This window comes from Pholcus phalangioides, unplaced genomic scaffold, assembly GCF_987345545.1.
Source record: "Pholcus phalangioides strain wild (caught in Gottingen) unplaced genomic scaffold, Ppha-v1.0 ptg000012l_1, whole genome shotgun sequence".
NCBI classification, from domain to species: Eukaryota; Metazoa; Arthropoda; class Arachnida; order Araneae; family Pholcidae; genus Pholcus; species Pholcus phalangioides.
In genome coordinates, this window is record NW_028301605.1 from 3190016 (window position 1) to 3217114 (window position 27099).

General features: G+C 39.4%; 1 protein-coding gene across 3 annotated transcripts; it reads right to left on the reverse strand.

The window, feature by feature from the left end:
• Positions 1–185: 185 nt before the first annotated feature.
• Positions 186–26571, reverse strand: LOC149079154 (alkylglycerol monooxygenase-like). Of its 3 annotated transcripts, none has more exons than XM_089240045.1 (12): positions 26357–26571; positions 15969–16100; positions 15737–15864; positions 11391–11542; positions 11001–11104; positions 10742–10837; positions 7963–8029; positions 7707–7852; positions 5664–5798; positions 4750–4869; positions 1148–1230; positions 186–643 (listed from the first exon to the last, which is right to left on the reverse strand). In XM_089240045.1, the coding sequence occupies exons 2-12, from the start codon at positions 16074–16076 to the stop codon at positions 430–432; spliced, it is 1353 nt and encodes a 450-aa protein (XP_089096171.1). In that variant the 5' UTR covers positions 16077–16100; positions 26357–26571; the 3' UTR covers positions 186–429. The 3 variants fall into 3 exon arrangements, with proteins under 3 accessions (XP_089096171.1, XP_089096169.1, XP_089096170.1); XM_089240043.1 differs by lacking the exon at positions 26357–26571 and adding an exon at positions 17692–17974; XM_089240044.1 differs by lacking the exon at positions 26357–26571 and adding an exon at positions 17696–17826.
• Positions 26572–27099: the final 528 nt, after the last annotated feature.

A 27099-nucleotide genomic window follows, 5' to 3' on the forward strand; every position in this document is an offset into this window, starting at 1 on the left:
ATAATCCGCAGAGGCAGTTGAATTTCCTGAATTGATCTTCTCATCGGCCAGTTGTTGAAACCTTCGTATGAATAGCAAAGAGTGACATTATTTATATATATATATATCTTCGGATAAAATAAAACTGATTGAAACTTCTTGGCAGAAATGCGGGAAAACAATGTAAGTTTTTTGTAATTGGACGCAAATGAACTGGAATTTTCTTTATTGAAAAAAATAGTAAATTGTATTTACACATAGTACAGGTACATCATAGGCACTTCAGACATTTAGAGCAATATGTCTCAAACTTCTACCAGCGGCTCCCTTGCCGTAGTCGATGTTTATCCGTGACCCCCCCCCCCCAGAACAGTGTCACGAAGAACAGCTTTAAATATCGACAATCGCAATAACACCGGGGCGCCCCATAGGAGCTGCGACGCAGGGGCATTAGTCACTCTTGTTCTTGACGTAGAAATGTACAGAGATCGTTCGGATGAGGTAGCATAGCCAGAACGCAGCCGAAGACATGAATCCGACCCTAAGTGCTAGGGTAAGGTATTCTCCGGATGATATCGTTGCCAACCTCGTCGCCGGTAGGAAATACAGGTCCACCGCGAGATATGCCACGCATCGAAGTATTTCGAGCACGGGGGAGTACCATCTGGAACAAAAACCAAATAACATTAGCACTTGTTTATTGAGTTAATTAAGTTTTTGCAGGGGCGGCTCGAGACAAAATCACTACCTGTGCAGGACCTATTTTTGGGACTCCCGTCCCCGTCCCAAAATTTATCCCTATCCTAGAATCCCAAAAAAAAGTGCCCGTTCAACTTGCATTTGAGACTCAGACAGGGCCGTAACTAGGCCGAGGCAACCGGGACACTGTCCCAGGGCTCTGAGCCGAATGGGGGGGGGGGGGACAAAAACAATTTACACGCATTTTTCTTAATAACAACCCTTTCAAGAAGGGATCCAAGGAAAAGTCTGCCCTTTGGCCCCGAAAAGGAAAACTACGGCCCTGCCTTCAGAGAGGACAGAAATAATTTTCCCTGGTATGTTTTCGATCAATAAAACGTTTTATTTTTCACACTTTCACCTTGGATGCCCAGCCCCTGGGTTTTCGAAGATATAAATGATTATAGACTGGCCGGGTAATTATACTCACCTGCAATCGAGAATCGCTCCAATAGTCGTCAAGGACAAAATTTGATAGAGGATGACACCAAGCGCAATCGTCTGAGAGAAAGACTATATAGGGAAGAGATATAGACTTATATACTGTATATATATGTCAAAATAGTATCTGCGTACAAAAAGTATTCAAAGACAAAAGCATGAAAAAGTTTATACTAATACGTTGTTCTGTGCGGAGGCGGATTGATGGTTTGGCCGCCCTTCTCTCATTCTAATCTAGTTTTCTTGACCGCTCATTCCTAAAATTTGCCGGCCTCCGCTATACCACACTTGTCCCCGCCTCTGCCTCTAAGTCACTCCCACGCTTGCACATTTTATTGGTCACTCACTGACCTGGTTCCTCGCTATCTAGGTCACATTTTGGTCATTCACATGCTTGCATACTATTCTGCTCAGTATCACTCTCATGCTCAGAAACTGTCTAGGTAGGTAGCTTTTGATCGCTTACTGATTTGGTCCCTCGTTCGTCCTAGAGAGTGTACAAGAATGTGAGTGACCAAAATAATGACCTGGTGAGTGAGGAACGAAAACAGTGACCTAGAGGGTGTGAAAGCATGTGAACGACCAAAAGAGTGATACACAGGAATATTTATATTGTGAGGGTGCTGGGGAAAGTGGGCTGTAGTCCAAGACGGCTAATTTGAAGGAATGAGCAGTCAAGAAAACTAGAACGGGTGAAGGGCTGCAAAATTTGTTTTGCTCACAAGCGACCAAATCACAAATCAACCCTGCAACACCCCCTCCCCCTCCCGGGCAAAGCCTCAATGGGAGGGCCATAAAATTATGTGGGGAGCCTTGCCAATTGCTCGAACTTCCGAATGGAAAAATTGAGAATTCGAACAAGCGGCACCTAATATTTGTCTTAACACCTGCTTCCATTATCGTGGAGTGCTCTTATGCACCCGAAAAGACCCCCTCCCCCCCTCCCTCCGGGCTAAACGCATGAGGGGATTTATTAAGGAATCAGGAAATCTCTCTTCTTTAGAAACAAATCATATAGTCGAAGCAACACTCAATGCTGGATAATAAATAAACACCATTCTGTCCTTGAAAAGCACCATTATTAAAATGTATATATTAAAAGTGGTTCCACCATTTTGATTGGAAAACATTTGTTGCTCATTGTTGAAAAGTGGCGCCATCTATTGTAAACACAAGTAGGGAACATAGCCGAAGATGCGTCCTCATGACCACGCTAAGAAATTACTATGAACCCTACTTACTAACGTAACTACTAACGCTTTTTATCGCATATTGAGTTCGCAAATAATCTCGCTCATTGGAACCCCTGCTGCCATCTATGAGATATGAAAGATACTGAACATCAGATTAATTGAAAAATCCTGTGGAGCTAAATAAAAAAACTTTTATTTCTGTGGTATCACGGATATTTTTTTTCTTTCTGGATGGAGGGCACATTCTGTTTTATTTCATCTGCACAGAGACCTGATATTTCTCTGCTCACAAAATTTCCATACCTGTGCGGAAAAACCAAATACCTTATGCTACCTTATACAATGGGGAATTATTTTTTTCGAAGCAAGAAACTCTGTGAACACGAAAGCATTCTTAGTCATTCTCAGACTTTAAACGTCCTCTTAAACTGTTTGACTGTAAAAAAAAAAAGGGCTTTTCATCAGGGGCGTTGGAAATGTTTCGAACCTGTGGATGCTCGTCTTGAACTTTATCTAAGAAAATTGATTTCTGAGTCAACTCTGGGCTACTCGGACCAGTGCCAGAAACTAACATGGGTGTTCGAGCATCCACAATGCTACGACGCACTGCATTTAATAGTTACTTTTGTACTTTTGTTCATGACCAAAAAGGATAAAAATGAAATTTTATCGGCAAAAATATTTCTTTTAGAAAACATTGAGAATAATTATACAGTACAGCAGTGGGTTCTCAACCTGCGGAGGGGGGGGGGGCATACCCCTGCAGTCCTGGGATATTCTAAGGGGGCCCAAAAAAATTAGATGAAATATGGGAGATATGAATTATAAGGAGGCCCACAACAAGTGGTTTAGGGGGGGTGCGGGGGTGCACAGAGCTGACAGGAAATAAAGCTTTCAAGGGAAATGTGGTCAAAAAATTGTGCCTACTTTCAGAATCATGTGAATGACCAAAACTCTGGCAAGCATGTACATGTTGATTATTCAACATGCTTGGACGTAGCACGCTCTGAATCACTTGTTTGGTCACTCCCATGCTCATACACTTTCCAGGCCACTCATTTAGTCACTCCCATGTTTCATACACAGAGATAGACTTGTAAGGCTGGGAGAAGGGGCACGATGATAATGATTTCAATTCATATTTATGCATATACATTAGGATCAGTCGGTTCAGTCATCTCCATCCCTGCCATGCTCACACACTGCTTAGTTCGCTCTTTTGAACTCTCACTGACCTGGTCACTTTTTTTGGTCACTTCAATGCTCACACACTCTCTAGATCAGGGTTTATCAAACTTTTTTTACCCGCGGTGCTCCTTTCCCTAATCAACGCTTATCCGCGACTGCCCAGAGCAGTTTAACAAAGCATCTCTTCGAAAAAAGGTGATCTATGACCCTGGGCTCCACTTCATAAACTGAGACATATCCATTGCTTTTCTATTTCCCAACTAGATACCAGAATATCCGTATTTTTGTTCGAGAAAGTTATATCCTGCTTCAACGTGGAATGCCACGTAGAATGCCTATGTCGAAATTTAGAGATGACTGCTTCTCTGTTTTCGACTCAAAAAATTATGTGTCATGGAACTTTCTTGTTCAAAGGCACAATATGAACCCGACCATCCCACACGACGCATTTTTTTTTTTTTTGCTCTTTGGATTTATTGGAGTATGCGTAGCATATATATATATAGTCAGTTCTAATGACAAGGTGTCATTATGAGTTGGCATACACTTCGATAAAAAGCTACAAATATAGAGGACACGAAAAGGCAACTTGCCCAAAGAGGTGGCGGAAAGAAATGGGGCAAAAATGCCCATAACAAACTTTAAGAGCAGTACGTGTATACGAAAATTACTATCGTCACTAGAAATAATGAATGTTAATAGTCTATTAATGGGTCTACTTTGGAAAAAGACGTCTTAAATAATGTAAGAAATCAATTTACAATACACAGCAATTTTACCTGGTCACTGGCAGCACAAAATCACTTCACCACGTGTGTTGGCCACACCTGCTTCACGTCACTGACGTGCTTGCAAACTCTATAGGCCACTCACTGACCTGGTCCCTCACTCTCTAGGTCACTCTTTTGATCATTCACATATTTGCACACTCTCTAGGTCAATCTTTTGGTCACTTTCCATGCTTGCAAACTCTGTAGGTCATACACTCTCTTGGCCTCACTCTGGCCATAAATTCTAGCCAGAGGCGAAAATTTATGGTTGTAATGCCTGTGGCCATAAAAATTTTGTCATCCTATTTTACTAATTTTTTTGGCTAATCATTCCTCGAATTCGCCGCTCCTGGGCTATGCCCCGCTAAGCACCTCTGTGATAATACCCCTAGTTCTGTGATTTGTTTGACCTCGTGAAATTATATTCCTTTCATACTCACCGCATAGCGTTCAGTTATTTCAACGTGGCACAAAATCACCAGGACGAAGTGTACAAAGACGTACACGTTACACCACAACGGAAGCTTCACGTGGTACCTGTCTTCTGCTGGGTAATGAACCTGGAAGAGACAAAGAATCGTGTGGAAAACAACACACGCGAAAACGTTTATACACGGTGGTCGAAAAATAACTTTGTGATATACGAGACCCCCCCCCCCCCTCCCACCCAGAGCCCGCAAAAATCAAATAATGCGAATGAAATTTGAGATATAGGTGTTTCAGAATATGCTCTTGAGAATGGGGGAAAGGACGACGACGAAGCTCTCGCGGCTACGGTTACAGCAACAAAATTGCGAAAAATTCAAATAACAACAATCACTTTTATGCATTACAAAGTGATCGGTGCAGTAAAAAGACGTAAATGGCTTTAGAACGGTTACCTGTTGCATGATAAACACCGGTGCTAGACGCAGATAAAGAAAAAATGTGGAGACAACCAATGCAAATCACGTTACTGATGCACGAAGTCTCCCGTCGAAAGGTTAGCGCACAAAACCCTTGGCGAAATCTGCTTTCCGTGTCTGCGTTTATGATGCTACAGGTAGCGTTCCAACGCCATTTATGAATTTTTGGCTGCGCCGATCAAGTTGCAATTTACATAAGTGAGTGTTACCGTTTGAATTTTCGTAATATTGATTCTGTAACCGTAACAACAAGAGCTTGTTTCTCTTCTCATTCTCGAGCTCATACCCATACCTCGAACTTTATTCGAATTTGTTGATTTTTGGTGGCCGCTAGGGGTCCCGTATATCGGCAAAGTTATTTTATGACCGTCCTGCAGTATATAAATACGTAATGGCTGGCCACAAGTGGTACTTGTCGAGGACGATCCCTTGAATGCGGAATCACTTACGTCTGGAATATCCTCAATCAATCCATGCCACGGTTTCCCGGGTTCCCATCCTGGTCCTTTGAAGGTGACTGATAGCTTGTTGGTGAATCCTTTAGTTGTCCAGAACGTTTTGAAAACGTGGATGTAGTGGCAGAGCTTTGAAAAAAAAAAAAAAGGCAAAGAAGTCAATTCGTTGTACCATGGGAAATATGATTCGTTATTGTGTATTACTTGTTTCCAATTAATTGCGACTCAATAATGGATGGAGGCATGGGATAAATATAATCCCCCAACCACTTGGCGACATCATGTCACGTCACGTTGGACGAGTTTTACTCAATTCTTTAAGCAATTATGCATCAAGAATACCTCGTGAGTGACAGAGTTTTCACGTCAAAAGGTTGGCGGCGCACAATTTGAGAACTCCTGCATTAGGGGCCAAGCATATACACGCGCAAAAGATTCTACCATGCAACCGAGTCGTTAGCATTCCTCAGAGGAATGCTTACGAGGTACATGTACTGTTGAGCTGCAGTAGTACCGGCAACAAGTAGGGCCACTCTTATGGTCTTGGCATGACATGACATGACAAGATATCGAGATGTTTCCCATAAGCATGAGAGAATCTGGGTTCCTTTATTTTGAAACTTGAATTATTTCAACACTTCCCTAAAGCGGGGAACAGCGGCCAAAAGCTGTAATATCATCAGGTGAATATCAAAGGTGAAAATATAGAGTAAATCAAAAGATCATGAAATAATCAAAAGAATCATGAATTGATAAATTTAGTCATGAGCATCCATTCAGCGCCTGTGAATCAAAATCGTCCACCCAGAAGTATGGGCAAACGATTCACGAAATTTGTATCGCGATCTGTATCGTCTGATGTGGGTCGCCATCGGTATTAATGCTCAGTAACTTTCAGTAGCTTCAGAGAGTGACCTCAGCCAACTTCAGGCGATCCCACCGTCGCCACCGTGGCGGAAGTAGATTTTCTATGGTTCCTAACTTCGAGGCGCAAATGCGAGCTGATCTCCCTGTTAAAAAGTCTCCGCCACAGAGATCAACAGGGCTACACAACGATACACTTATTGGATCATTACACTTCACTCATGGTTAGAAAAACTGATGGCAGGCGGCAGTAGTACTCATAACAAGCATTACGCACAAGCAAACTTCACGTCAGGTTCACAATACGTACACGCACATTCCAGCTTGTACCAATATGTTAGAAGTTCCGCAAAGGAATACGAACGAGGTGCATGTGTGGTTCAGTAGTAATAGTAGCTTCATTGATGTTCTTCTTAGTCTATTACGGAGCATGTGTCGTCAACGTCACCTTGTTTGCGAACGCGTCACGCGTGAAGTGGTTCAATCTCAAGACAGCAATCTAGATTTTAATCTCTGGTGCGTGAAGGTGAATATTCTGAGCTTATTCTGCCTGTACTTTTTCTCGGATTTGGCGGTTAATAGTCAGGATCTGTGATTTGTCCCCGTATGTTTATAATTCCTTCCCCTTACGCTCTACAACAGCTCTGGGCGTGAGCGGTCATCAATCAATCAATCCCCTTACGCTCTTATCATGGAGGAGATACAAGTTCTGTTCAGAGGTGCATTTATGATTTTTCCGCCTGTGGGCTACACAAAATTTGGCCGCCCTTCTCCTATTCTAGTCTAATTTTCTTGACTACTCTTTCCTCGAATTCGCCAACCTGTGCTATAATCCAATTGACCCCCCCTCCCTTCCCCCGAGTGCAACACTGTTTCCAAGTTACTCTTTTGGTCAGTTCTGTTCCAGAAAGGCGATTATTCGCTTCAGCTGATTGGTGTTGAAGTGACTGCGGAGGGTTCTAATCTTCCAACGCTGTCTAGTCTTTTCAGCCGAACCACAAGGTATGAATTCATCCATTTTATAGAAATGTTCAGGTGATACTGCTAGGAAAGCATTACCGTTGGTTATGTATATATAAGCTTATCCCTTGGTTCTGTGACATTTGAATGTGCAGTGTAAGGCAATTACAGAAGATTGCAGTTCAACGCACTCATACACGTATGATAGCGTACCTGTATGTATAAGGGCTGGAAGGTGTTTATTGGATGAGTGAGTCCATATACGACCTTCTCCTCTTCCGCCTGGAAAGTTCCAAAAAGTCTGTCCCATATGATCAGCGTCCCTCCGTAATTCTTGTCGATGCAGTATCTATTGCGTCCTGGAAAAGTGCATCGAAACGTTATACTATGCATTTCTGTACATGTCTATGCAAAATGTGGACATTGAACACTAACCGGCACTGGAAACGTCGATACGATTCATGCTTACCATGATGTACTCTGTGATGACTCGCCGTGTTGAGTACGTATTCTAGTACGCCGAGAGAATTTATCAACTGGAAATATATACGTAAATTTTTATATTTATTAAATGGTGTTCTATTATGAAAACATTTATACTGCACCGCAACACAGATAGTTCATTACAGTTTTCATGCAACAAATTTCATATGTTACTGCCAGAGCTTGAAGTGCGTCCAATTTCAATTGCCAAGCCAACATTGCCAGGCCAAAATTTGATGTGTGATGTAAGGCAGTCCGCTAGGCACCAAATTCATTCTTTTCATCGCCAACATGGGGCTGTATGCTGGGTGTTTCAGAACTCATGGCTAAAATACGTTGAGGGATGATAGAACACAATTAGACAAGCACAAATCACTGCACAACCCTTGGTCGGAACTCAAGTGGTTGAACGCCAGAGGGCGGTACGTGCTGTGTTATGAAATGGAAAAGAAACAAGATAGACAGAGACAGAATGAAAGGACACGGATGAATTAAAGGAAAAGAACAACTTATCATTGCATAGAGACATCGCAGCAACTGCTCAAAATTGCGGCCACCAACATTGGCGCTGCCTTTACACCATCAATGTGGTGCTGGGAAGCACCCCTCCAGGGGTTAATCAGTTGAGTTCCGGTCATGGGTTGTATGGTGATTTGTGCTTGTCTAGTTCAGTGTTTCCCAAAGTGGGCGATGGAATGGTCTGGGGGCAATAAAAGCTACGAGTATGATATAGGTTCACTTGAGCCGGGGCGGTAAGAAAAAAAAATTTCTGAAGAAGGGGGCGATGGAACAAAAAGTTTGTAAATCTATGCTCTAGTTGTGTTCTATCCCCTCCATGGGCGGAGATAGGGGGGGGAGGCAATGCCCCCCCCCCAGCATCAAATGTGGAGTCGACTGATCTAATGTATATATGAATTGACATCATCATCATCGTGCCCCCCCCAGACTTTAAGTCTATCTCCACCGATGATTCCTTCCCCCCCCCCCCCCCGTAACGTATTAGCCATGAGTTTTGAAACACCCTGTATAGTAGCTGTATCGGATTAACTCCACGTGTCGAAAGGGAAAAAAATTTCGAGAGAAAAAACTATTTAAATATAATAATAAAGTCATTATAGTTTTTGCTGTCAAATTTTGAAGAAAAAATAATAATTACCGCTTCGTGACCGCGGTTTGGTGGGCTGCCATAGCTAATGTGGACATAATTGTCACCAGAAATGCACCAACTTGGCGATCACCCAGAATCATGACCCCCGAGACTATGCCTCGCGAACTGGCAAGCCAAAGTCCGAAATTCGGACATTGGAAATTGGCCAATTTCGGACTTGGGCAGTAACATATATACCGATAATCCGCTACATCATAATCACCCGGTCTGGATCATGGCAGGCCATTCAAGTGTCATGAAAAACATTCAAAAATAAAAAGAGTAAAGTTGTTTGAAAAAAAAACCCCCACTAGTGCGGCGTAATCGCCTGAGTGGCGTAGTGGTAGGATGCTCGTCTTCCACTGCGAAGGTCCACGGGTTCAAATCTGGGGACAGAACATTAGAAAAAGGTTCTTTACGAACCCCCCCCCCCCCCCCCCCGAGCTTGTGGCGACCACCTTTGTAGATGGCATCTTTATTTCTCATACAATTCCATTGGTTGGAAGTTGCCGTATAGCGATATATGACCGGAGTTGGTGTGCGGTGAAGTAGTAACACATAAAGAAGCATTTTTTGTAAAGAATGTGGGGTCGGAAATGCAAAGTGTGGGCGGAAAAACTCTGATGAGGACCCACCTCATCGTGCAAATCTTTTAGCCGTTGCTGCAATTGTTCGTGAAACACCTGGCATCTTCGAAAGGGTACGCCAATCACTTACTAGACACTGCCAGGCCTGTATCGATGCTGGTGGTGGCAAATTTGAGCATTTACTGTAATAATATTGATGTAAATAACAATATTTTCTGATTTCTGCAGCGTTTCGTGTTTTTCCGTCAACGCTTTTCATTTTCGAACCCAACATTGCTATAAAAAATACTTATTTATGTGTATTTTACCTTCCCTTAAAGTTTGGCCCGTGAGTTCAGGGACACCCTGTATGAGATGCGTAGGCTTGGAATATGAACGCTCACCACCTATTTCTAGTTGTATGGAAATAATACCACGCATTCCAAGAGGCACATGATGTTATCTGTTCTATGTTATTCTATAATTTATAGATCAACTATCAGATAGTTATCAGAGCAACTGCTAGAATAGTTAGTTTTTCTTCGCAACAGAACTCTATAGCACATTAATTCTACATATGCATGAAATTTAATTTTAGTGTTTCAATTCTTTTATCAGTAATTCACGATACAGCTAAAAGGTAATCCTAGTAAAATTTATCAAGGTAATCTTGAACACAGGGTGCACTGTTTGGCGCATGTTAATATGGCCCCTAGCACAAGAAAAAAAAAAAAAACAACCTAAAACAATCCTGGGAGTGAGAGGGAAGAAACATTTCCCCCATCCGTTTGAAAGAAGAAAAGGGCAATATTTTCCCCCCACCGTAATTGCCTGCAACTGGAAATTTCCCTGTCGCTCCTCATGATGTGAGCAAGGTTGCCATATTTTGACGGCATTTTAATGGTACAATTCGAGTATTCCTCCGAATCAGTGGCTTGCGACCCTGGGCTCTATTAGAAAATGTTGGTGAAAATGCGTACTATCAATCCTCTCATTTTGGCGTAAGAGTTCTGGGTCACATCACATGGTTTAAAGTATTACTAGCCACGTACCTCTGTATGTATCCAGAACTGATACAGCAGGTTGAACTGTGCATGTACCAAGAATATGCTGGGCGGTATAGCGAATGCCATCGGCAGGTAGAACATCTAAAGACAAGGAGAAAAATCAACATGAGAAACATTACGGCATCTTCCAACCATACCTGGCTGCCGCCTAAAAAGATGGCAATAGGATAATTAATAGTATGTATCGGCAGCGAACGTGTGGAACATTTCTTAACATGAACACATCAATTTCATGCGTACATACCCACACACAGTAGCCCGTGAAGACAGACTGCCTCAGAGCCGTGGACAAGTTGTAATCTTCGGAGCTGTGATGTACTTGATGAGATGCCCATAGTATGTTGATCTCTGAAATAAAGCATTTGATGTTAAACATGAATAACAGGGTGTTTCCAAAATTGACAGGCTGATTTGAAAAATGAACAACAAAATCAACTGGAAACGATAGAAATGCACTGTTTGCTGCATCACACATTTAAGTATTGATAATGTCCGCCGCGGTTGCAGGTGGAACATCTGGCTGTGTTCGGATGAACAGCCAGAAAGAATGTGTGTGTGTGTGATCATGTGGTTACAAATAACATCGCCAAAGTTTTTAAAATGATTATCAATCTAATCATCGGAAGTAATTTACCATGGCCAGCTCTGTGCAGCCAGTAGTATGCGAAATCAACTCCGAGGAAACAGAGTATCCATGTCCATACGTTATCCCAAGGTAGGGTGGTTACCCTCCAGTTGTCGTAGATGTATATGTAGGCGATCAGTTCAGCTCCTCTGAAGACTGCCCTTCAAGAAAATACAATAAAATAATTCAATTACGCCAAAAAAACATAATATGCTAAAATTGTTGGACCTAAATATGCAATGTTTGGCGAGAATCGGCCGGTATTTTTTGGCTACCTCACGGATGATATATGTATTTATATAACGAGTAACGAAATATGCGCAAGTTGGAGCGAGAGCGAGCGATCATTAATTTCACGATTTTTCACTTTAAATTTAAAAGATGGCGGCGGCACTTCGCGAAGATACACGATAAGTCAGGAGGTGCACAACCTCTGAGTCGCTATCCATATGCGGCCCTCCACGGGGTTCCGTCTGGCCCACGAAAGGTGTACAGGTGGTACAATATATGTATAAAAACAGCATAGATACCTAAGCAATGACAATTTTTCCTTCATAAAAATACAGAAAATCGGATCCATTGCCAATTGTCACCAAAAATTTTCGACGGCAAGTAAAGTTGACAAAACCCCGAAAAAATTGTTAAAGGCAAGAAAAAGGAAGAAAAGGTGCCAGTTACAGCCAAAACGAATTGCCTCGGGTAGCATTTCTCAACCGGGGGGGGGGGGAGGGGGGGGACTCCCAGGAAGTCCACAATGTTTTTAGTGGGGGTCCATGGCAAAATTGTGTAACTATAAAATGAATTAATGCCAAGTTGGAAATATTGAAAATGAAAGGATGAGAAAAAGGAAAACACAAGATGCAATTTACTGTATGTAAGAGTGAAATAGAACCTATATTTGCAATTTACAGCGAGTCGTCATCGGGGGGAAGCCTATGCATGGTTCGAAAAAGTAGGCGTTCCTGTACGGTGGCTTTGCCTAACTGCACTGAAAATGCCAACCCTTGTTTGTTCTGTGAGGAAACTTGAACTCGAGTTCGATACCCGGTTCGTCCTTGTCAGAAAACTTTCCTGACACATGGGGTACAACAAAAACGGCGACATGACCGCAGAAAAAATTGCTACCGCAGTCCCTCATCGAGGGGGGCTAGTGAACCAACCTCTCGATGAGTATAATAATATAAACTGGGGTTCAGAATCGGCAATAAATTGTAGGTTCCGGTCTAATTAGCCCTCGTGTGCAGAAAATGACTGTGGTGCGCCAAAAAATGATCAAATGATAAAACTGATGTTCTCGATTTGGAACGTTGGCCGTTAAAAAGGTTAAATTAATGCATAAAAGCACTGCTGCAATGTTGGTGGATTGCAGAACAGTAGAGCATCGATTATCCGCATCAACTGGGCATATTTGGATAACTGATTTTTCGGATAACCGATTATTCATGGAAAAATATTGTATCAGCGTCATAGGAGCAATACTAAACATAAAACTGTACATATTTTGCATCACACGTCTTATAGGTAAGGGAGGGGGGGGGGAAGCATTAACGGCCTCTATCGGCCACTAACGGAACTTCTACATGGCACGCGAATTTGAATTTGCCAATTGGAACGCTTTCGGTTGATCGGTATTCGGATAGTCGATGCTCTGCTATAGTAGTATCTAGGTTTACTAGATTCGAAAACTGACAAAGGAGGCCTATACGTGCACCCTTGTCGCGTCACTTATCCCAATTTTGCCAATAGATGGCGCCATTATTGAGACCAATGAAATCTGACACAACAATAATTTTTCCCAACTCTAAAACAGAACCGCTAAAAAAAGCAGAAACAGAAACAATTCTAGGAATTTCGGCGGCAATAAAAATACAAAAGCACTCTCAATGAAATTTTTGTCAACATATCAATGAATATGCTTCAAAGTGAAAAAAAAAAATTCCGGAGATCTGAAAAAGGAGGACAAAGGAGCAAATTTTCCAAACGTAGGAAGACGCTTGACATGACATCAAAAAGGAGGATATGCCCTTTAAGGGGACGGTTGGTAACCCTAGTATTACCGTTATCAGTTGACGAAACAATACATAGGCTGACGCAGGCCTTTCTTAAACAGAAATACGGGAAATTGGAATTTTAAATACGGGACATTGCCAATTGCTGCCAAAAATGACGCCAAAATCGAAAAAAGTTGCCAAATATTGTTGAAATTACGGAAAAATCACAATAGCGGGAAATGAAGAATTTCTGCAAATTTCAATGGATTAAAATGAATTCCACGAAAAAATTCCAAGACTAGTCTGACCATATTTCCTCGGAAGAAATATGGGAAATTGGGACTACAAATACGGGACATTGCCAATTATCGCTAAAAATGACGCCCAAAGTAAACAAAGTTGCCAAATATTGGGTAAATGACTAAAAAAAATCAAAATGACGGGAAATAAAGCATTAATGCAAATTGCAGTGGATTTAAATGAATTCCACGAAATAAAACGTTCACCAAGACAAATGTGGGAGATTAATATTCTCATTTATAGTTGTAATTATCATAATATAATTTATGAGCTGAAAAATAATTTCAATCTTTGACTTTAATAAAGAATAAAAATTCGAGTAGGCTACGTGTAAAATACGGGAAAAACCGGTACACTTTTGCCGAAAAGTCGAGATGGCTAGAAAAGCAGAAAATACCGGGACTGTCCCAGGAAATAAGGGACGTATGGTCACTCTAACTGTTCATGTGCTGACATCTCTGGATAGGAGTATGAAATGTTTAGTTCTTTTGTAGTGCATTAGATGACATTGCTATCGCACCACATATACTAATAATTAGGAGGACCATATTTCCTCGAGAGAAATACGGGAAATTGGGATTCCAAATACGGGAAAATACGGGACATCGCCAATTATTGCTAAAAATGACACCAAAACCGAACAAAGTTGCCAAATATTGCATAAATGACTAAAAAAAAATCAAAATGGCGGGAAATGCAGCATTACTTCTAATTGCAGTGGATTAAAATGAATTCCACGAAAAAAAACGTTCAGTAAGACAAATGTGGGAGATTAATATTCTCATTTATAGTTGTAATTATCATAATATAATTTATGAGTTGAAAAATAATTTCAATCTTTGACTTCAATAAAGAATAAAAATTCAAGTAGGCTTCGTGTAAAATGCAGGAAAAACCGGGACACTTTTGCCAAAAAGTCGGGACGGCCAAAAAAACAGACAATATCGGGACACTTTTGCCAAAAAGTCGGGACGGCCAAAAAAACAGACAATATCGGGACTGTTCCGGGAAATACGGGACGTATGGTCACACTACTTATAATGGATAGAATATCCACCAATTCTGCTACTGTAAGGGGGGGGGGGGTGCATGGAAGACACGAACATTTCCGTGGGCCCACGACTATGAGTAACAGACCATTGAGAAGTGACAGACATCAAGATTTCCTGACGGTCTGACTAAAAGTATTTGGGAGCCGCTGGTCTAAGTCATTAATTTCATAATCTTATCATGTATAATATAATCATGACATTAATAATCGTATAATCTCAATTCCTTATTTCAAAAATGGAATCGAATGAACTATAGAGTGAGGTGCCAGTTTAGGCTGACCATATTTCTTCGAGAGAAATACGGGACATTAGGATTCCAAATACGGAAAAATACGGGACATCGCCAATTATCGCCAAAAACGACGCCAAAATCAAACAAAGTTGCCAAATATTGTTGCAGTTACGGAAAATCACAATGGCGGGAAATGATGCATTACTGCAAATTGCAGTGGATTAAAATGTATTCCACGATAAAACAAACGTACACAAGGCAAATGTGGGAGATTAATATTCTCAAATATAGTTGTAATTATCATAAAATAATTTATGAGTTGAAGAATAATTTCAATCTTCGACTTCAATAAAGAATAAAAATTCAAGTAGGCTTCGTGTAAAATACGGGAAAAACCGGGACATTTTCGCCAAAAAGTCGGGACGGCCAAAAAAACAGAAAATACCGGGACTGTCCCGGGAAATACGGGACGTATGGTCACCCTATGCCAGTTCAATGAATGACCGAGTGACTTGGAGAATGAGGGGCCAAGTCAGTGAGTGACCCAGAGAGGGTGTAAGGCAAAATGAGCAGCACGAGTCATGGTCATCGTTTTTCTTATGGAATATATTTCCGTTCACTACAGATTTGCAGTAACCCTTTATTTCTCGCCGATTTTTAAACAATTCCGCAATTTCCCCAAAAACTGGCGAAAACGGTAGTCCCGTGTTAAAGACCATATAACTTCAAGTTTTCTCTCTCCCGATGAAATATGGTCACATGATAATTTTTAATATTTACTTGGCTAGTTCTTGCAACATTCCTTGAGAGATTGAGCCGATGGCATCGTTTAAACGCATCGTTGGCTTCTTCTTCCATTTGGCGACCACGAATTCCAAGAAAATTAATCCCACGAAGAATGGCACGACCTATTCGAGTATGGTAATATATACACACCATTATTGGTGCCCGGCACCAAATGAGAAAAGAAAAGGATTCACGTATTCATGTATGTTGTAAAATGCATACTTACATCCTGGACGTAATTAGGTACATCTTCGATTTTCTCAAATGAAGACCGACTCGGGCTCGCTACGTAAAATAAATAGAAGAATGTCTCCAATGGTGACCGTGTTGCCATCTTGCGTCAGAAACGCCTATAAACCTATAAAATTTTTAAAGATAATAATTAGTTTGTAATCCACGGGTTCTTAACCCAATGGGTAGTTCATACCTATTAAAACACAGGATCTCTTGTGTGACGACCCAAACTTGATTCGCCAGGTCTTCCGAGAAGGGTCGAACAAATCCATTTATAGTCTGGGATTCTGGAGCTATGGGTCACCGCCCAAACTTTGGTTATAAGGGCTTCCGATATGGGTCGTACAAAATACACTCACAGTCTGTGATTCATGACCTATGGGTTATTACACAAGTTTGATTCTCAAAGAATCTGAGATGAGTCGTACAAATACACTTACGGTCAGGAGATCTTGTGCTACTACCACACTTGAATCCCACGCACAGGGATTCTTGATCAAGAATCCCTTGCTGTACGCTCCTTCTTGAAAGCCCCCCCCCCCCCCCCCCCATGAATCAAGTGTGGGTAGTAGCACACGATCTCCTGACCGTAAGTGCATTTGTACGACTCATCTCGGATCCTTTAAATAAAATAGAATCAAACTTGTGTAAAAATAAAAAACCCATACGGGTCATGAATCCCAGACTGTAAATGGATTTGTCCGACCCATCTCGGAAGCCCCTGAGAATCAAACTTATAAATTGTACAGTATTATGATGGTAATTATGACTATAGTACGGATATCCGTCTTATATGTGTTTGTCATTTTAAACGGACAATAGCCAGATGACACACCTCCCCCGTTACACCCAGTCATTTTGGTCATTCCTCTGACTCTGTTTCTTTTAGTCACACTTCAAGACACTAGGTCAATCTTTTGGTAGGTCACTAACCTGGGTCTCTTTTAGTCACTCGCGTCCTTGCACACTTTCTTGGTCATTCATGTGATCTCTCCTATGCTTATACACACTACCTCTAGGTAGCTCTTCCGACCACTACCACGCTCACACACTCTTAAATTCATTCTTTCGATCACCCTCATGTTTACAAGCAAGTTCTAGTTCCCCTTCTTTCTGTCGCTCATTGATCTGGTTCCTTGTTCTCTATAGCATGTTTTAATCACTCACATGCTCGTAAACACTCTTGGTCATCCCTTTCACCGATCTGATCCGTTGCACGCCTATGCTCATGCACTCTAAAGGTAGTTGGCAACGTTGCTCACTTTTGGCGATAACTAGCAATGTCCCGTAATTTTCGCGAGCACATATCGTCAGCTTAGTCATCCCTTTAAGTCAAAATCGGGCTCCCAATAAGTTTGCTCTGATATCGGAAGATAATAAAATTATCAATTTCAATTAAGCCTTTGTTTTTTTTAAACATGGTTTACTGGTGGGGATTTTTGGCCCTACTAACCTTCTAATTTGGCCCACGAGGAAGGCGTTTCCCAAAAATATAAAAAATTTCACTCCTGGGATATGACATTGTTTTTCCATCAATGATCATGACTCCCGTTACATACTGTTGAATGCCTTATTTACTTCAATTTGGCCCACCAGTTTGTATTTCGTATAAAATAGCCCGATTTCAATTAATTTATAAATAAAGAAGCGATAATAATGACGATTAATATTAATAATTGTTAAATTATAAGATACAATAACTGAATATAACTTACTAACATGCCAACGAGAACTTGTTGATGACATGATGCTTTGTCACAGTCATTTCTAGAAATGTTGCGCAGTACGTAAGTGGAAACTTCCTGTGTTGTTTACTTATTCTAATAAGCGGTCCATGTGGTAAATTATTAAATTGCAAGAAGCAGGAGCATATATTTATCATTACTTATCTTCATTAATAAATAAAAACATGCCTTTAACATGAGAAAAACATTGATCGCATTGTCCATCCCAACCGATGACACTAACATCTTTCTTCCTAGATATTAAGTTGATGGTAGTTAATGCGATTTAAGAAACAAAAACAAGCTAATTACGATACGAAACTTTTGGTCTATTTAGTTACGCCATCTATGTTTTTAGAAATTTACTAATGTTTTTGATATATAAATATATATTTATTTATAATCATAAAGCTAACGTGAGACCATACGTCCCATATTTGACATCACGGTCCCGGTCGTTTCTGGCTGTCCCGACTTTATCGCAAAAAATGTCCCGGTTTTTAACGAATTTTCAATAAATACAGCTTGACCTTTGGATTCTTCAAATCAGGGCCGCAACTAGATGCTTCGTCGCCCGGGGTGCGCATTTTGGCGCCCCCCTTGTAACGTTGAAGGAGAGGTTTAAGAATGAAATTGGCGCCCCCTCTGGTCCAGCGAATGGTGCACGAGACCCGCCTATCCCCTTCCCGCCTAGTTGCGGCCCTGCGTCAAATCAACGATTAAAACTACCTTCCCAACTCAAAAATTATATTACGGTAATTACGATTGCAAAAAAGAATATTTATTTCACATATTTGTCATGTACTTTTTAATTCGCTGCAATTCGAAGCGGCGCTTTATTTCCTGGATTTGCAACTTTTCTGTAATTTTAGCATGAGTTGGCGACTTTGCTAACTTTTGGCATAATTTTTTGGCGATTATTAACAATGTCCCGTATTTCGAAGCCGAATTTCACGTATTTTTCTCTAGCAAATACGGTCTTAGCCTACATAAAACTAATATCGCAAGAAAAATCACGTTTTTAAATTCACTCTCAATCATCCTATAAATTCATGGTTAAAAATTTTGTTAGTTGCCAATAATTGAATTTGATAATAATTATCAAATTGTATAATTATTAATGATTGATAATTATAAATAAAAGCTTAGTATACAAATGTTTCGTCGGATTAGTCACGCTTTCTATGTTATGTGTTTCATGGAAATCAGAAAAAATACCGTATTTATATTCTACTAGGGTTACCATATTGCGTCTTTTTTATGTAATTTCCAGCGTCCTCCTACGTTTCGGAAAATTTGCCCTTTTGTCTTATTATTTTTATTTTATCCGAATTATTTTTATTTTTTTATTAGAAAAAAATTTTTTCTTGTGTTTTTCGTGCATTTTTTTCCCCGTTGACCAAAAGCCGCCGAAATTTCCAGAATTTTTTTTTGCTTTTAGCTGTTCTGTTTTAGTTGGGAAAAATGATTGTTGTGACCGGTTTTATTGGACAGAATAGCGCGCCATCTGTTGTGCAAATCGGGAAAAGTGACATTACTAGAGTGCGCGCGCAGGCGTCCTCCTTTTTCAGTTTTCGAACCTGATAATCCTATCTATATTCTACAAGATCATGATTAGAGATACATAAATTTCGCCAAAAAAAAAAAAAAAAAAAAAAAAAAAAAAACAGATGAAAAATTTTTGCATTTTTATCCGCAATAATGAATTGCAAATGAAAAATTTCCCATTCGTTCAAAAAAAAAAAAACTCGAATAAAGAAAATTTAGATAGTTCAAATTAAACATTTTTTCGCATTAAAAAAACCGGCCGTATTACACTAAAAAGTGTCAAAGTAGGCCTTAGTTGAAATCTAACATTGTAGTAATCCTTACTTTGGGGCCATTCAAGTATTACGTAAGCAGATTTTCAGCCATTATTGACCCCCTTCCCCCTTGTCAGCAAAACACTAATCCCCCCCCCCCTCGTTAGCAGCTTAGCATATTTCATATCTTCAAAAAGGGGTGGTGGATGACGTAAGCAACCTCGAACCCCCCCCCCCCCCTTGTCATCAAATCAGAAACCCCTTCGATGCTGACGTAATACTTGAATGACCCCTTTCTCCCCAATTCATTTTCCATATTCATTTTTATAGCATCTTTTCCAAAATTCCAAAAATTTGCACATACAGTCGAGTACACTTATAACATAACCCAGTACCCAGATATATAGCAACATGCGGTTGTGAAATCCTTACATATTTAGCCCATTCTATACATTTTTACCGCTCTTGTAACATACCCTGCTTAAAACATACACTCAAACGAAAAAATGGGCTTAACCAAGAAAATAATCCGGTTTGCAAAAACCCTTGAAAAATAGTAAAAAACAAACTTATATTTATAAACATCAAGATATATATATCTTGACGTTTTGTCACAAAAACACCTAAATTTCTTCAATAAACGAGAAATTACATGCGTGGCTGGAAGAGTTACATTTCCTCATCAACAGATAGCACCGAATATTATAATTGAAAACTTTTGGACTGTCGGTGATAAATGTAACTATCTTGGCAATACAATTTTTGACATTTAATACTTTTAATTAGGCTGACCATATTTCCTCGAGAGAAATACGGTAAATTGGGATTCCAAATACGGCAAAATACGGGACATCGCCAATTATCACCGAAAATGACGCCAAAACCAAACAACGTCGCCAAATATTGTTGAAATTACGGAGAAATCAAAATGGCGGGAAATGAAGCATTACTGCAAATTGCAGTGGATTAAAATGAATTCCACGAAAAAAAAAGTTCACCAAGACAAATGTGGGAGATTAATATTCTATACGGGAAAATACGGGACATTGCCAATTGTTGCCAAAAATGACGCCAAAAGTAAACAAAGTTGCCAAATATTGTTGAAATTACGGAAAAATCACAATGGCGGGAAATGAAGCATTTCTGCAAATTGCAGTGGATTAAAATGAATTCCACGAAAAAATTCCAAGACAAATGTGGGAGATTAATATTCTCATTTATAGTTGTAATTATCACAATATAATTTATAAGTTGAAAAATAATTTCAATCTTTGACTTCAATAAAGCATGAAAATTTGAGTAGGCTTCGTATAAAATACGGGAAAAACCGGGACACTTTTGCCGTAAAGTCGGGACAGCCAAAAAAAATACAGAAAATACGGGACGTATGGTCACCTTACATTGAATGAAATCCTGCCTTTCCGCGTAAAACTGCATCGTCTTATGCTTTTCGAATTATTGAATTTTTACTTGTTTTTATTACTTTGTGATCTTTTTATTGGCGGCGGTGATGAAAGAACAATTGTTGCAAATCAACTTGGTCATTGTTGAAAAGTTATGGCAATTCAAGCGTATTATTGAATGGTGTGTGACGTGTGTATAAAATTCATAAACATCAGTGGGGTTATTTTTCTGAATTTTTAAATTGTACAATACTGTCAACTTCAAAGGGAAAACCGTTAGCATAAACTGAGTTTATCGAGTTTATTAAACTCGAAAGAATCATTAACATTTCCAAAAATGTCCGCCCTTCCATAATGGCTAGAGTCCCGTAAAAACGGTACGACTGGCGATTTTCACCCCCCCCCCCCCCCATGAATGTTTTCTTCATGTCAGTTACTCTGGACTTACCCTACAATTTACGTTTCAAGAACGTTGACTAAGTGTGCAACATAAGAGCAGGCACTAGATGCTTGAGCAGCCAGAGCACAAAGACGCATTTTGCGCCCCCCCCCCCCATGCAATGTTGAAAGAGAGGTTTGAAGGTGAAATTTGCGCCTGCTCCCCCATAGTTGCGGCTCTGTATGAGAGTGTCCTAAACAGCGCGGTATCAAGTCAGTGGGTAACCTACAGCTTGCGCTGGTATGGGAGTGACCTAGAGAGTGAGAAACCACGTGGGAACATTTCCATATAGTGACAGTGTCTGCTTCTCGCATGGGCAAACGGGGGGCATGTGCTCCAGGGCCCAGATCCGCTACTAGATGCTTGGTCAGCCGGAGCAAGCATGCACTTTGGCGCACCTTGTAATAATAAAGGATAGGTAAAAGGGTGGGCCTCTAAAATTTGCGCCTCCTTCGGTACGGCACCCGGGGCACCAGACCTACCTGCTTTCCCCTAATTGCGGCCCTGTCAGGGCCCACAAATTTTTAGGATCCCCAAAATTGGGTAAGTTCTTTATTATAGACACGAGCGCATACACCTCTTTCTCTTGGATACGCTGCTACCTCGGAAAGCACCATTGGGGAGAAACAAAAATTCTTATTTATCTAGGACCGCAATGAGCAACCACAAGAATTTCCCGGGGGGGGGGGAGTGTGCAAGTATATGAGAAACCAGAAAAGGGACCAAAACAATGTGTAACCATATGAAAAACGTAATTGAGAGTGAAGTGCCAGGGCAGTGAGCGACCAAAAAGAGTGACTTGGGGACAGAGGCATATTTACGGGTTGGAGGATAAGCGGGCTGTAACCAAGGGTGGGCAATTCGAGAACTGGTAGTCAAGAAAACTTGCATATTCAGTACGTAAATATTAAATATTACCGTTACGTTGGAACTCCTGCTGTAATTTATGAAATATAAAAAATACTAAACACCAGCTTGCTTAATAGACCCTGCTGAGCTGAAAAATGTCTTTTTGTTTCGGTGGTACCAAGGATCTTTTTTAGTTTCCAGATATAGTGGGCACATTCTCTTTGTTTTCACCTGCACAGCCTTGTTGATTTGCTTCTCGCAGAATTTCGATATCTACGCGGATATGAAAAAATAACATGCTACCTCTTATATACAAGGTGAATTTTGTTTTTTGCTCTGCAAAAACTATGTGTATCCTCAGCGGTGTTCGCTAATACGCATCCAGATGATTTGATCCAGGTATCAAAATTCTACTCTACTCCTCCAAATTTTGTTGAGGAGTGGAAATGGAAATACACATTACGTGATATTCAGATTGGTACTAATAATAAAAATCAGAAAAATAATGCTATCTGTTAGCTTGAATTGATTGATAATTTTACTGAAAATATGAAGCGCAGAAAAAAATCAAAAGAAACTCTCGAAATCGTTGATTGAAAATAAGTCCAGCTTCATGTGTTTTTTGGAGGTTGATAAATTAGTGATGTTAAGAATATCGGGTGATAAAAAGTTAATCAATGCTGCGATGGAGGTAACTAAAATGCTTCTTCAGGATTGTTTTGTGAATCAGTGGTAAATATTGTTAAACCTATTTGAGGAACGAGAACTATTTAAAGGTAAGGCAAATTGTCGATTAGGAATAATTAAGGTGCATTTGCAGAAGTAAAGTTGACGTAGAGAGGAAGTATTTTCCAAGATTGTGTGAAAAAGTTGTTTGAAGAAAGTTGAAAAATAATTTGATATGAGTCTTATTGCTTTTTTTTTTTTTTTGCAGTTTTATTATTAGAGTAAGATTCGAAATAAAGCCCCCCCCCCTCCCAGACAGCTAATACATATAATAGTAAAGAATGGAATAACGATTAGTAAAGCGTTAAAATGGAGAACCGCTATATACAGTTTAAAGTAATAAAGTTTGTGTAGATTATACACAACGAAGTATATTTCGCGAATATTTTAAATGAGTTTTCTATCTGAGGTTATGATCGATATATGGATACCTAGGTATTCAATCGAGGAAACCTGTTAGAAATTCAGTTAAATTATTAAGTTTGCCTCAAATTTCAACAGTTGTTGTCTATGTGTTGTAAAATGACGTTAGTTATTACTCGTGGTTTCTTGTGATTTTGTAAACATCATGAAAAAAAAGCTGCCTTTCTTAGTTACTCTCGTTTATAACCAACAAACGGGTAAAAATAAAATTTTATTAGTCAAAATATGCCTTCTAGAAAATAACTATACAGTATAGTATGCATTATATTTAGAAACATCATTAAACTGGAATATCTTCTGCCACCTCCAAACAAAAAAAAACATAACTATCATTATTTTTCGATTTGAATCGGTGACCGATTTTTGTTTAGTCTGCTAAACGAGAGAAAAAAACCAATATAGTATGATATTAGTAAATATTTTATGAGCAATAATATTAGTTATATTATTAAGTTTATCTCGAAATTTTACCAGTTGCTAATGTGTTGTAAAATAATTATTATTACTCACAAAGAATTTCCCTCCCAGCTTCCTGTGATTATAATTCTGTGGTGTTTGGTCCGAATTATAATCACAGAACTCCGAAATCACATTTTTGAGATAAGCAGTTTCATTGTCATTCAAAAATAAAGTATACATCAGTACGTTGTTTATCCGTACGGGGGTACGTATTTGTGCATTTATTTCACTTCTAATCAGCAAAGCTTATTTTTAGATCAAAAAGCCGTTTTTTGGAGATGTCATGTTCTGACCAAACACAAAAGAATTAAGATACATAAACGGATCTATAATTGCCTCTCTCGCCCTTTGTGCGTGTTACTAATATTATTTTGCAACATACAAACATCAACTGTTAAAATTCAAGAAGAAACTTCATATTTTAAGTAATATTCTATATTGCTCATAGAATGTTCGCTAATGTCATACTATATTGTTTTTTAATTTGGCGCATTAAACAAAAATCTGTCATCAATTCGAATCGAAGAATCATAATAGTTGTGTTTTTTACTTGATAGGTGGCAGAAGCTGTTCCAGTTTAATGGTGTTACTCAATATAGTCGAATCCCGTTTTCACGAACACTGTTATGATGAAAATCTCGTTTTAACGAACACTTCTTAATCTCCCCCCCAGAAAAGTTTACATAGGAACAATGCATAAACCTGGAGTTCCTTTAGAACGAAATTTCGTTATAACGAAGTGATTTCTCTGGTCTTTTGGAGCTCGTTATAACGTGATTCGACTGTATATTGCGTACTGTACTATATAGTTATTTTCTAGAAGGCACATTTTGGCTGATAAAACTTTATTTTTTTTAATTTTAACTAAGAAAGGCACCATGGTGTTTTGATGGTGTTTACAAAATATGGACTCTAAGTCTGAGAATGACAGAGAATCAGTGTTATCCGAAAAAAATATTTGAAGATCAATTCCTTAATCACGCATCTAATTTAGATGCATACTGGCGAACACTGCTGAGAATGCTTCCGTGTACACCGAGTTTTTGCTGCGCAAAAAAAAAAAAACTTCACCATATTGTGTATAAAAGGTAGCATATCACTTTTTCATTCCTTATAGATATCGAAATTCTGTGCGCAGAGACACAACAAGGCTGTACAGGTGAAAACAAAGAGAATGTGTCCACTGTCTGGAAGAAAACAAAGATGGCGCATTTAATATGGAAATAAAAATTTCCCTTTCCCCGGGAACCGTGAGTATCGGTGCTCGTCGTGCACCCCCTCCACCCTGGCGTCAGGCGCCCCCCCCCTCAGAATGGGAGTGGGGCCTTCTCTATAATGATTTTATAGTAATAAACAAAAGTATATAGAAATAACAAAATGAGATTTGTCCCGGGGTCCCTGTGCTAGAGTCCTGATACTCACTTAAGCCATTGAGAACAGATGGTCGATTTCTCGTACTCAGGATATATTGTCCGACAACTGAAATGAACTCCCCCATGATTAAATGAGATTAACATCAATGATCATATTTCAGAGTTCTTGTGCGGGAGCTCTTATTCTGTTGATGGTTATAATCGAAGTTTTAGGCTGAGATCTTGAGTGCGGGTCGTTACGCATAGCTTGAGGACCCCTTTCTGTAAGTGGATTTGTACGACCCATCGCAGAAGCCCCTGTGGATCGAGTTTTGGTTGTGACTTAAAGCTCAAGAGCCCTGGGCTGTAAGTGTATTTGTACGGCCCATCTCAGAAGCCCTCTACGAATCAAGTCTGGATCGTGACTCATAGCTCGAGAATTCCTGGCTGTAAGTGGATTTGCATGGCCCACGTCGCGATACATGGATGAAAACCCCTGCAATACCTGTTCCCTCACGTTTTCTAAACAAATTCATCGTCAAGGTATGGCTCAAAGAAGTGACAGGGAGGGGGAGGGGCGGTGTTTAATAAAATATCACTATTTTTTGAGTAATAAAAATTCACAAGTCTCTAAACGAAAGCTTAGGCTTCTGTCCCTTAAAGCGTGCCGCCCGGGTGCACCGCACCCCTTGCTTAAGCTGCCTCCCTGCTCCAAATCCCGAGTTCTTAAATAATAAAACGTGTACCAAACGAGTCCCCTGGGGCCCCCCCCCCAACATTTTTTTGGACTTTTTTCAACTTCTATAGGAACAGATTTTTTAGCGGAAAACACTGAATGCAATGAAAGTTACTGTGAAAAGAAAGATATTCATCATGAAATTAAATTAATAAAAAAATTCAATTAAATCAATTAATAAAAAATTTAGTTAAATCAATTAATAAAAAAATTCAATTAAATCAATTAATAAAAAATTCAACTAAATCAATTAATAAAAAAAATTCAACTAAATCAATTAATAAAAAATTCAATTAAATCAATTAATAAAAAAATTCAATTAAATCAATTAATAAAAATTCAATTAAATCAATTAATAAAAAATTCAATTAAATCAATTAATAAAAAATTCAATTAAGTATAAAATTAAATTAATAAAATATAATTTGAATTGAAAAATAATGCAAAAATTGGAAATCCACACTTACTCTTCTATGTAATGGCTACATCCAAAACAAAAACTCAACTCGTGATGATTCTAGATTTCCGCTGTTGTTGTTGTTGCAAACCTACAAAAATGCGCTTATCTTATATTATCGCACTACGATTATTATCATCTGACAATAAAATCCAATTTGTTATCATTGGGAAATCAAACGTGTTGCAATGACATGTTTTGTATTCAATAACCAGCAATGAAACTGAAGTTTCAATTTTTCCCTCCCGATACAAAATGGTATCGCAAAATATTCACGTGGCATGAGAAATGATATTCACTAATTTTTTTTAAACTGACTATTTTTTCCATGAAATTGAGAGATGATAACGTGACAGTTTTGCGCGCTAGTAAAATGTTTGGTTTTTCAATGGAGGTAACGCTGCTGTAGGAATGACGATGGTTATACAGGGTGTCCTGTAAAAGTTAATGCGGCTTTCATCTCATCAACCGTCTGTCGTAGAGGTATAGCTTCAGTTTAAAAAATGCTCAAAATTCGTTCAAAAATTACATTGTACCAGTTTTGAGAGTTGGAATACAGCGTGTATAATAGAATAAAAAAAAAATCTAAATTTTTATATGGTCCCCTTGTCGTCTAACTTCCAATTAGAAAGTCCTTGCCCTGTCTCTTCTGAGACCAAAAAAAAAGAACCTTAAGTTTCCAAGTGAAAATACTCGCTGAGATATTCGAATTAAAAATTCAGAGGAAAGGTGGGCAAGGGTATCACATATGAG